The sequence below is a fragment of the Nematolebias whitei genome, chromosome 3 (assembly GCF_014905685.2).
Source record: "Nematolebias whitei isolate Nwh7 chromosome 3, NemWhi1, whole genome shotgun sequence".
Lineage (NCBI taxonomy): Eukaryota > Metazoa > Chordata > Actinopteri > Cyprinodontiformes > Rivulidae > Nematolebias > Nematolebias whitei.
In genome coordinates, this window is record NC_056500.1 from 53,348,744 (window position 1) to 53,360,900 (window position 12,157).

Here is a 12,157-nt window from a genome sequence, read left to right on the forward strand (position 1 = left end):
ATATATATGTATATAAATTAAAACTCTGATGAACCAGATTCTACAAAAACATTACATTTAAATTTGTATAGGTTTTCATCATCATTTGATGTATTTGCACTCATTGTGTCTACTTTTAATGTTCATTTTTTAATATGTGGTTTTCTTTCTTGTTCACATATAAACATTTTATTTTTAGCTTTGCTTTAAAGTTCTTGTTTTGTGATTTGTACATTCGTGAGTTAAAATAAAGTTGAACTGAAGGTCGTCTCTTTTCTTTAAACATGTTTGAGGGAAATATTCCTGATATCCAATAGTTTTGTGTCTTTTTATGATTTTCAGCTGAGTTAACAGTCACTAAAGTGAAAACAGGATTTCATGATGAAGCTGGCACCGTCTTTTTTTTTTTTTTTAAATCTTCAACGCTCTGCTGGTCTCGCACGACACTGCCCGCTGTCACACGATCCTCTCCTCCGGAGAGGAGGAAGCTGGGAGGCTCATCCTCCCAGCTCCAGTTCAGCTGGTGACTCCAGAGGCTGTTCCAAGGCTCCAGCCGCGCGTAATCATGAAGGTCCGACCCGCGCAGACAGGCGGGCAGAGACGGGTCTGCGACGAACGGTGGAAGCGATTTTAAAAAACCTTTTACGTGTAAAAATAATAATAATCATTTTTAAATTGCTTCAGCATTTTTTTAAAAACATTTTTTGTATAAAAACAAAATGTTATTTTATTTAAAAATCGCTTCCAGCGTCCGTCCCAGACTGTCCAGTCCGCCTGGCTGCCGGGCGGGATCGGGATTCAGCCTTCATGATTACGCGCGGCCGGGGTCTCGCAACGGCCATCTGCGAGTCCCCATCTCCAGATTCGCAGTGACCTGGGGAGCTCTGAGCACACAAGGCTGGTATCTGGAACCCGAGCCTCCGAGTCGGCACATCGAAGGATCTTCCGCGGTGACCAGCTTAACTTGGAGCCGGGGAGATGACGCCCTGCCCGGTCTGGCGCTCCGAGGCTCCGGAGGGAGGATCGGGGTAGACCAGCAGATCTCCATCCAGCTTGCTCTGAATTATGTTGTCGGCCACCAAGCACAAAAAATGCCAGCACATCAACATTAGACCAAGATGTTGTCAGTATTGTTTTTAAAATCTTTAAAATAAGTCCAGCCGGCCGCTGCTCCAGTCCGAGAAATTGCAAATGGCGGATTATTGTTTTGAAACGTTTCTGAAGGATCCAGTGACTCCGCCCCCGACTCTGCCCCCGACCAACCCGTGACCGACAGTGTACTGACGTCACGTTTTTGTACCTCTTCGTACCGGTTAGAACCACAGAGCCAAGGGTACTGAAAATAGTAACAGGTACTAAGTACCGGTACTAATGGAAAAGCCTCAGAACCGGGCCATGTAGGGTCGAGTCGGCCCGTACCGGTACTAATGGAAAAGGGGCATAAGATACTCATCTGTCTCGCTGTTTAACCTTTTTGCAAGGTCTTCAGCCTTGTTGGCCTCAATATAAAATTTAACTTTCAGCAAGAGTGCTAATTTAGCCAGATGTTCATAGCTTGACTTTGTTATGTCTGCAGAAGTCTTCTGCAACTTCCTTCAGCTCGTCCAATAACTCTTTTGAGTTCATGCTGTCCACCATATGGATGTAAGGATTCTGTTAGCAGCGTTAATGCTCTTTCTAACCAGTCCTTCTTATCACATGGAAAAATATCAGTGTCTGTTAAATCTGCCATGGTAAACCACTGTTCAGCAAACCTATCTGGTGAAATAGTTGCAAACTTAAGATTTTTTAACAGGTAAATATTTTATTTAAGTGAGCAGTGAGATGCACACACTATTTTAGCTCTGTGGGTCAATCAACAGTACTGTTATAAGCTAACTTTTCAATAAATGGGCCCCTTCTCTGGGTCTTACTCCATAAATATTGTAAGTAAATGCCTTCTTAGCTAGTTACTTAATGTGCTTATTTTGTAACAGATACAATGAACCAGGCCATTTCAGTGTTATTTTACTCAAGTGCACTTAAAATGAATAAACCTGCAATTTTTCTAAAAGTCTCACAGCAACATTATTTTTTAAATGCTTTTTAAGCAGTTTTAATTTACCAGAATTCGCTATTTAAACAGTACACAGAAACCAGGCTTGATTAACAAAAAAAAAAAAAATTTTTTTAATCAAAGCGAGTGTTCAGCTTTCTTTCAGGAAAACTGTTGTACTCCTTTTTCAACAGCAGGTGGTGGTGTAAGCTTACTTTTACCAGTAGGAGTCTTATGACAACTTCCTGTGAACCATCCTGTTGACATCCGGTCGTTAGCCGTTAGCTCCAATGTAGCAACGGTCGAACACGGTTCAAAACAACTTTTATGGACGGACTTAAAGCTTTTAACGTGGCTTCTCTCAACAAGCACGCTTTAACTGCATGAAAACATGAGTTTAGGACCAGTGTCAGGCTTTTTTAAACACAAAGGAGGACTCGGTTAAAACGAGCTTCATTTCTGGGGTCACGTGACTTTTCAGACACGTGCACACTGGAGGTGGGGTTTACAATCTGACATCAGAGGGAGCGGACAAACAGAAATACGTCACCAGCTTCTCAGCGAATCAGAACGACTCAAACAGCGGTTCTCAACCAATCACAGCCCTGTTTACCTGCTCCAAGCTAGCAGTTAGCATTAACAGTCCGGTCAAATTATCGCCCATTAAAACTTCGAAAATGCACATTTTACTGTTAAAAATGTAACGAATCAGCATAAAAACACAGCATCTGAGGCGGCGCTCAGCTCCAAACAGCGTCTCATCCATTTAAAACATGACTCGTTCGAGTCCAATAAACAGAACCGGGTCGAACCACGAACCCCCGTTCATGCTAGAGTTTCAAACAAAATGAAGCGTCTTTCTCACTGCATCCAGCATAGTTACACAAACAGAGTTACATCTTTCCAGCTTTAAAATGAACACATTGACGTAATCTGCAGCTTTCTGAACACCACAGCCGTAAATCATGCCTGTACCAAGTTCATAACTCGGACTCCCATGTGCCGACATGCAGCGTCATTTCAACAGCACAGATACTCGTGTCACACATAATTTATATCTCTTTAGAAACCTGTTCGGCCACCAAAATGTAGAAGGTGGGGGTTTAAAGAGGAGATGGAGGAATTTATCTCTTTAGAGACCCGTACGGAGCCACCAATATGTAGTGTGTCAAGGTCAGCTTTGCTGTACCTTCACTACTAATTATTTAAATATAACGGTTTCTCTCTTTTTCGAGTTAAATTTCTGCCATGTGACCAAGATAACTGTGAGGATTGTTTGATCAGTGACAAGAGACATTAATTTAACTTTGACCCATCAGAATAAATGAGATCATTTATTTAACAGAATCAAAATTTAACATCAAAACATGTACACATGATTAGCTGATCTGGTTCTGATTAATAAAACTTGGCACGCTTTACTAATAAGACAACAAGACATTTCTGAAGGCATCTAGATTACTGGCAAAATAGAAGAGTTGAAAGGAAGGATTGAAGGAGTTTAAATGGGTGAAGGGAAGTGTCTGTTCGGACCAGGATGGCACGCTTCTTCCAACACCAGCTCAAACCTCCGGTACACTTAGCGCGTCACGACTCGTTACCTTCGCAGGAGATAAATCAGCTCCGGTGTCGGGTCCATTTCAACGCTACCTTCCAGCGTCTCCAGTAAGAGCGGCTGGCCATCGTCAGAAGTCGTGTCGAGTTACTCCTTTCAACAAACACGCTCAGCTCCCTTCGAACTTGGAGGCATTATACCCGGGTGGATTCACAGCCAGTCACTGTGAGTCCGTCAGAGTTTCCACTCAGGAGTGGAAGACTCCATCAAAGACTGAGTTCAACTAGGTAGGCTGCAGAAGACCCAGTAGACTAGACTGGCTAGACTAGACCCAGAAGACCGAGTAGTTCCAGGAAGTGTGGACTTTTAAAGAGTTCTCACTTCCGGTCACTCAGGACTTCCTGATTGGTTGAAACAACCACCAGGGGGTGTGTTTCAATGATGTCAGAGGGTTATTAAAAGTCAAAAAGAGTTCAGGAATGTTTAGGAACGTTTAGTACAGACAGAGAAATGTTATGGCGAAGTGAGACAAAGCAGATGCCAGTGTTTCTCTTTTTACCGTCTGCTAGGTTTAAAAACAATACAGCCCGTTCTAATAACTTGTTTTCTGACTGTCTATGACTTTCGACCGACATGACTAATTCTCATTCAGACAGAAGATCAAAATGCATAATTACTTTGTAAATAGACATTTAACTTGATTTCTAATTTAAATGAGGATTTAAAAAAAAAAAAATTAATACTGTTTCAGTTGATTTAAAATGAGTGGTTCACTTCAACATTTAGAAATGGTATGAACTAAACACACTTTGATTATCAAGATATTAAAAAATAGTAATGATAATATAAAAAAAGAGTGTTCTTTCAATTGATTACTTCAGGATACAATTAGACAGTCTCTGGATGAGCTAATTTGTATTTCTGGATTAAAATCAATGAAATAACAGTTCCTGTCCCATGAAGGTCTTCAGAGGCAGGTTTTGGTCGGAGGCAGAGTTCACTACACTCTTGATACCCCATCCGAGCCTCTTCTGACGGTACATGTGATCAATCAGCGTATGCCCAGTTTTAGCACCTCCATTAGTATTTTCACTATCATTATAGGTGTGCACTCGCCCACCAATTCAGGAACTCCAATAATCCTAATATTGTCACATTTCATATTTTCCTCCAAGGATTCAAGCTATTTTTTCATCCCATTGATTTCAGATTTTACTTCCGCCACCGCGCCACATACATGTGGAACTGGAATCTCTTTCATCCAATCATGAAGACAGACCATTCTCAGTCTCTGAAACACTTATTAACTTGGTCACACTCCATAATCAGGCCTGTGGTGGCATTAGCAAGTTCCGCTCGGACAGCCTGCAATTCGCACTTAATAAAATTAAAATCATCCGTCAGAGGTGCTCTTATCTCCATCCTAATTATCACTATGACTTCAGATTTAATTGAGGCCAGAATGTCTGACCACAGAGCCAACTTGTCCGTCCCTCCAGAGCCAGGCAAAGGTGGGGCCAATGCACATGCTTCACCTGCTTCTCCATCATGGGGGCCCGAGGCTGCAGCTGTGACAAAAGACCACACGGGGGAAGACACCACTGCCTTCGACTTTTTTTGCTTAGAGGCCATATCACAGGTCTGTTGAGTCAGTTATGCAGCTGCACCAGTCTCGGAGACAAAATCTAGCGGAAGGTAGCGAGGATATGATTATAAAAAGCAATTTTTCAGCTGGGCCAAAGGGAGCTCAGCAAAACGCAGTTCACGGGTCTGCCACCATGTTGGTTTCCTACCCGAGACATTTTTAATGTATCTGGCAACCCTGAGGGCTCAGCTTCATTCATTGCACATGCAGCGTCTGCATGATCATAGTTATGTCCAAACTGGTGAATACACTAACGTCTCTTTGGACACTGGATTTTATTAGTTTGCTCCTACATCCTGAAAAAGGGAGAGTAGTACAAAAACACTCTGCTCTATGCCATTTATTATAACTGTTGTTAGTGCAGAAAACTTTGGAATACAGCCACCTGTAGTGTGCATGTGCCACTTTACACTTGCGGAGCACCCCCCCCCCCCCCCCAAAAAAAAATCTCTACTCTGAGACCTGTAATTCATAAACCTTCAGTTTCAGAGAGAATGAGGGCTGTTGTCGTGTAAATGAACGGCCTAACGTTTCACATCGTGCAAACGAGGCCTCAGACTGGCTACCCTGTATTTCAGTCAAGTGACAAATTCCCAAGTGAGGATGGATGATAGGCTGACATCTATTTTTTATTTTTTTTTATGCCATGCCATGCCATTTATCCATAATACATTTGAGATCAACTAGTAGATCGACGTATTGGGCACCCCTGGTTTAGATAGTATCTTCATGGCCGTTGGGAAAATGCAGTTAAATAAAACGTGAACCACTTGTAGATGGCAGCAGTGATTACCTGTAGCTAACATCTCATTCACTCTGCCTGCCTGAAACAGCTGCATCGTGATGGTTTGATGCAAACAAATGTTCTGTTATTCTAACATCGGCACATCAGCAGGTCTAAACACTGATAATAAATAGTTTATGGCAGTTTAACAGTCCGCTGGGGGAAAAAAGGTGTGAAAGGATATGTGATGAGGTAGCGGGCCAGCCTCTTTCGTTCAGATGCAGGTATGTTGTAGAAAAAAACTCTAACTCCCTTCATGAAACTGGGGAGTTCTGCAGAGCTGAAAGATAGGGGTGGAGCCGAAGGGCCCGGGACCTCTGTCTCATCAGCTGGCTTGTCTGAGCCATGCGCTGCTGCTTCAGGGGTGCTAGCTGAGGTTGCAGGGGCCTGTGGTGTAGATGGCTTCTTAGCAGCTCTGCTGTGATAGTATCTGCCAGTTGGGTTAAGTGAAATTACTCCAATGAACACAATGACTTTAAAACGGTGGCAATGTTGAAGGATTTCTCCAGTTTTAGCTTCTCTCCATTGGCTTCCTGTCAAATTCAGAATATAATTTTAAATCTTACTTCTAACCTACACAGCTCAACAATTTAGCTTCATCTTATATCACAGATTTTATTGTTCCACACTTTCCTAACAGAGCACTTCGCTCTCAGACTGCAGGCTAACTTGCAGTTCCTAGAGTTTCCAAAAGCAGAACGGGAGGCAGAGCTTTCAGTTATCAGGCTCCTCTCTTGTGGAACCAACTTCCAGTTGCTGTCCGTGAGGCTGACACATTGTACAGTTTTAAGACTGGGCTTAAGACTTTACTTTTTGATAAATCTTATAGTTAGGATTGACACAATCCTCATGTTTTAGACCCATTTGCAGGCAGGCGAGCGAGGCAGGAGTTTAAAATAAAAATTATTTATTTTAAACAACAAAACAAAAACAGCTGACGAGGCAGCAAAAACTTACTAACGGGATCAGGCAGACAAAACAGGACGGGTACAGATTCAGACGGCTCACAGGAACAGGGGAGGACTGAGTCGTCTGTGCATAAACAGAACAATGACCAGACGCTGGAGTAGTGAAGAGAAGAGGTTTAAGAAAGTCTGAGATAGAGAGGGATGATGAGTGCACCTGCGATAATACTAATTGCTAACTGGTGTGGATGATTAAGACTGGACAGACAGACTGAGGAGTGAGTGGAGAGTGGCAGAAAACATAGTCAAAAACAACAAGGAACAGAATGAAAAAGTATAATGATAAACGGAAAAAACAAACAAATATACAGAAAACAGACAGGGAATGATCCTGTCAAGGGTCGGCTTGAGTTTCCTGAGCTGTCCCTTAGTTATGCTGCTATAGGCTTAGAATGCTGGAGGACAAACTGACCACAATTTTCACTCTGTACTGTCTTTACTTGCTCTATTCTGTTTTGTATTTCTACCCATTTTGTATTTGTAATTATTTCTCTCCTTGACATGTGTTGTTTGTCTTTCTTCCAATAGGAGGTACACCTGCACCTACATCTGGACCTGCCATTCTGTGTTTGTTTGTTTCTTCTTGTCCTATCAAACCCAGGTGGTCAAAGCAGATGGCCGCTTGTCTGGAGCCTGGTTCTGCTGGAGGTTTTTTCCTTATAAAAGGGAGTTTTTCTTTCCACTGTTGCCATTGTGCTTGCACAGGATGGGAGACTGTGACAAAATGAAGATTCAACGTGTCTGCTGGCTTCCTTCTTTAGATAGATAACTTTTACTAAATGGCTTTTATAATGTATGTGAATGTTTTTGTTCAGTGCCCTGAGATGACTTTGTTGTGATTTGGCGTTACATAAATAAACTGAATTGAAATTGAAATTGGATACATGAAGGTGGGGACACCTCTGGAAGCTAGGTGTTTCCTGATAAGCCTCTCAGTGCCGTACCAGTTGAAACCTTTGGTAGAGTGGCCGATCCGAGGAAGATGAACACTGGCTTTGTTAGGGGACAAAGCAAAGGCAGGACAAATTGTGATAAAAGTTGCATCATTGAAAAGTTTTCTCTGAACATGAAAACATGTGACATTAAATAAGTGGTTCATTTTAATACTAAGTGCTCAAACCAGTTCATTAGCTTTGCAAAAAAATAGCAATAATTATACCCTTGCTTCTCTTGGCTGCAGTATAAATCTTGTTCAGTCCTTTATCCAAAGCACTCAAGAGGATCCCAGACAGGTTATTGGACTTGTCTCTTTGTTGTGCCACTATCAGGGCTAACTGAGGTGACAGCAAGAAGATTAAAGACATTAGTTGATCATTGCTGCAGTTTTCTCAACTGTTGCTCAGCCACAAATGAGCAATGCTCCAACCACGCTTAAACCTAACTCAAATGTATCACACTACTAATGCAAAGACTGGGCTCATAGAAAATATGCACGTGTGCACATGCATTAGTGTTTCAACGAAGCAGAACCTACTCGATCTTGGCCATCCAACTGGGACTGCTTGTCATCCATCGGGAAGAGAAGCACATTTCCAAGCTCCAAATCTGAAACAAACATACACATTTTCCTTTTAGTTTATATTAGATGTTACAGATGAAGCAGCCTGATGAATGCTTGTTCGTTTTTCTTTGTCGTCATAGTTACCTTTCATCTTTCCTGCCAACTCATACTGCTTTCGTGGTTCATCTGATCTCGCCTCCAGTGCTGTAAATAGGCCTCCTCTGCCCCACAAACCTGAGTCATCTGCACAGAAATGATTTTCTTTCATATATGGAACATGCAGTGACAGACGTGTGCAGGATGCTAAAATTTTCTTTATCAGTAGATCAAGTAGTTAATTAATGTGGTTACATAGAGCACTTACCAACACAGTGGACGATGATAGCATTTCCCTTAGCAGCATGTGGATGAGTAACATCTCCCAGAATGTAGCAGATATCCATAAAGTCTGTGGAGCACATACTGCTGTCATCTTCCTCATCTTCTTCACTGTCCACAGCCTGTAGACAAAGTGATTTGTAGCCACAGGACTCCCACCATGCAATTCTAAAAAAAAACAAACAAAAAAAAACTTTTTTGTCAAATACCAGTATATTTGACCTCACACGAACAGAGTTATAAAATCTAAATTGTACTTTTTCTTTTGCTTTTGCTCCTGTTGGTGCTTCTTCATGTTCTCCTGTAGTTTGGCTCTCTTGGCTGCAGCCTCTTCTCTTCTCTGATGTCGGTGCTCAAGCTCTGCCTCAGAGAGAGATTTCCTCTTCCTCTCTGGGATTCCAAGTACTACTGAAAGTGAAACCTAAAACACACACAAAAAATTACTTTTTCAGGGGTGTTACTAAATACATTTTTTTAATAAATGATTTAGAATGTTCCTTGATTTTCATTGCAGGAAGTATGACCCCATGATGTTGCTTTGTCTCACCAACCCATTTATTAAAGATTTAATTTACATTAAATATCCATTCTTGCACTTCAGGCCTTTCCAGTCTTCCATTTTTTATATTAAGTTACCAAATATAAAACAAAGGGATGCATTTAGATCACTAAATATAATGATTTGATTAACACCTCTAAATACATGGAGCTCTATCAAGTATACTAAACATAATGTGGCATTTTTTTGGAGGTACAGTGTATACCTGAGATTTTTTTCCATTTACCCATAAACATTCCTTCAATTCTGAAACATTTTAAAGAGAGTTTGGTGGAAAGTTCTGAAAATTAAGACCAAAATGGACTGATGCTGTCTTAGGCCCTATTTACAAGGACACGATGGGGGGAAATGTATTTTTTTTTCATATGTTAATTAGAGGAAAAGATCCGCGTTGACATGGACGGATTTTGTTTACATGCATCCGAAGAAATCCCCCCCCCCCGCCCTTCTGAATCCGCTGTAGTTACCATGCCAGGTCATTAGATGGCGCTGTGAATTTTGTACCTTCACCTAATGCGCATGCGTGCTACCTTTGCACGCTCCTTTCCTGTGAACTAAAAAGCTCAGCTAACTATTTAACAACAAAAAGCTGGATTTTGGCTGGAATGTGGATAAGAGTCGACAGATTTGACGCCAAGTGGGACCGCATCATCTAACAGCTCCACACCGGTCGCTAAGTGGATCAGAACCGAGTCGACGATGTCGGACTTTACTCCGTGATAATCAGTAGCTGATTTACTGCAGGTAAATCAACGTTCTTAATAGGGCTGCAACAATGAATCGATAAAATCGATGATTAAAAGCGTTTGCAACGAATTTCATTATTCATTCGTTGTGTCGTGCGATTATTCGTCTTTCACGGCGCTGCGGAGCAGTTTTGTTCACCTGCAGTTCATTGTCAATGCTGACTGACTGAATAAAGTTTGAAAAAAAAAAAAAAAAACTCTGCAGCGCGAGTTGAACAGAGCGAGGTGGAAGCAGAGCAGAGGCGGTTTTCAAAGGAAAATAAGTAAATTTTACAAATGACCAACGCAGCGAAAACTGTTCGACCCAAGTCCTCCAAAGTGTAGGAGCTCTTCACAAAGATACAAACTTAAACATGCCGCTTTGAAAATTTACGACACAACATGGGAGAACCACAGAGATGAAACGTAAACATGTCGGAGTCACGAGGAGGAGGAAGGAGCTGTAACTGATACAATATGTTTCACTCCCAACTCGTGTTGCAGGTGAGTCTCTACAATTTAACACTTTGTTCTGTTTCTAAGAGAGAAAACGTAACGTCAGTCTGTCTGGTAGATGAAGCTGCTGCTTGTTTGTTTATCTGATTAATGACGGTGATAGAGAACGTGTGTTACTTTTAATTTAATTTAATTGGTACAAGCAGTGTTTAAATGTGATTTATAAATAAATCAAGATAATAAACAAAGATAATAATTTAATGATTAAGCTTCAACTTTTAATTTCAATCAACCTTTATTTCTACAGGTAAATCCCATTGAGCCTCGAGGACTCATTAACAAGAGAGACCTGATTTCAACAAAGAAAGATGACAACAATGGACAACAGTAACAACAATAAACAGTTATAAAAAGTCATACTGCAGTTTTTTTTTTTTTTTTTTTTTTTAACAAATAGTTTGGCTAAAAGGAAAAGGTAACAAAACAAACAAAAAAAAACCCAGCTAGATTCCAAGACAAATGTAGAAAGCTAAAAACAGGAACATGTCAGCATTGGACCCTGCCAGGTGTCCAACAGATTCTTAAAGACACTTAGAGAGGTCAAGGTTGAGAGCTTCAAATCAATTTCAAATTTACAAGGTAATCAAGTAATCAATTTGCTGGTAAAGTCTGAAGATACTGCAGGTATGGCAGGATGAACTGCATTTAAACAGGAATTAAAGTAATTTATTACATCTACTCAAATGTGTGTAATTAAGAATTTCATATGTGTGTGTGTGTGTGTGTTGCTACTTTTGCCTGAACCTAACACTGTAAGTGAAACAAGGCATTTCTTGAGTTGCTGTAAATTATGCTATAAAACATATTTACTGTCTCATTCCAGAAAACAACAACAAACAACAACATCCTTCATGATGGAAAGACATCATGGACACCACAGCAGCAGCTGTCTTCACTGAAACATCCTGAACATGATCATCACTGACATGAGGCCTCTGTCCATGGTTGAAGATAAAGGCTTCACTATAACGATCCACACTTTTAATCCAGGTTACAATAATCCACACTTTTAATCCAGGTTACGCTCTTCCCTCAAGGACACATTTTACAAAGTAGCTACATGTTGTGCAGGTATACATTTGTATATATTTTTGTGTACATTTATTTTTTTAAGCTATTTGACTAACTTTTATTTTTTATTAATCAATATTTTACTAACAGAATAGTTAAATAGCTACCTGTTTTTTGTGCAAATTGCTATGTCAGTCAAATGTTAAAATTTTGGAATAAAGGGGTGGAAATTACAACTTTTTTTTTGCCGATTCATCAATTAATTGAAAAAATAATTGGTCGATGAATCAATTATTGAAATAATCGTTAGTTGCAGCCCTAGTTTTTAATAATGTTAGCTTGTGTTTACTTAGGTTACAAAACAACTAACTGAGTTTTTATTTTTCCTGAAAGAAGAAGGAGCTGTCCTTCCACCAGGCGGACCGGTTCTGAATGAGGCTCGGCCAAGATGCAGTACAGGAGGATGTTGAAGACAGAGAGATGTTGGATGAAATATTTGTTTAA

At 40.6% G+C, this 12,157-nt stretch overlaps 1 protein-coding gene across 1 annotated transcript in view; it reads right to left on the reverse strand.

The window, feature by feature from the left end:
* The window catches only part of LOC119407551 (chromodomain-helicase-DNA-binding protein 1-like), a 23,699-nt gene extending 14,460 nt beyond the window's left edge, over window positions 1–9,239 (reverse strand). Inside the window, exons 1-6 of the mRNA XM_037674371.1 lie at window positions 9,100–9,239; window positions 8,829–9,010; window positions 8,609–8,707; window positions 8,438–8,508; window positions 8,123–8,237; window positions 7,824–7,956 (exon numbers count right to left, since the gene is read on the reverse strand). Of these exons, the coding sequence (XP_037530299.1) occupies window positions 7,824–7,956; window positions 8,123–8,237; window positions 8,438–8,508; window positions 8,609–8,707; window positions 8,829–9,010; window positions 9,100–9,137 (638 nt within the window). The 5' untranslated portion in view covers window positions 9,138–9,239. The remainder of the gene's footprint in view (window positions 1–7,823; window positions 7,957–8,122; window positions 8,238–8,437; window positions 8,509–8,608; window positions 8,708–8,828; window positions 9,011–9,099) is intronic.
* Window positions 9,240–12,157: the final 2,918 nt, after the last annotated feature.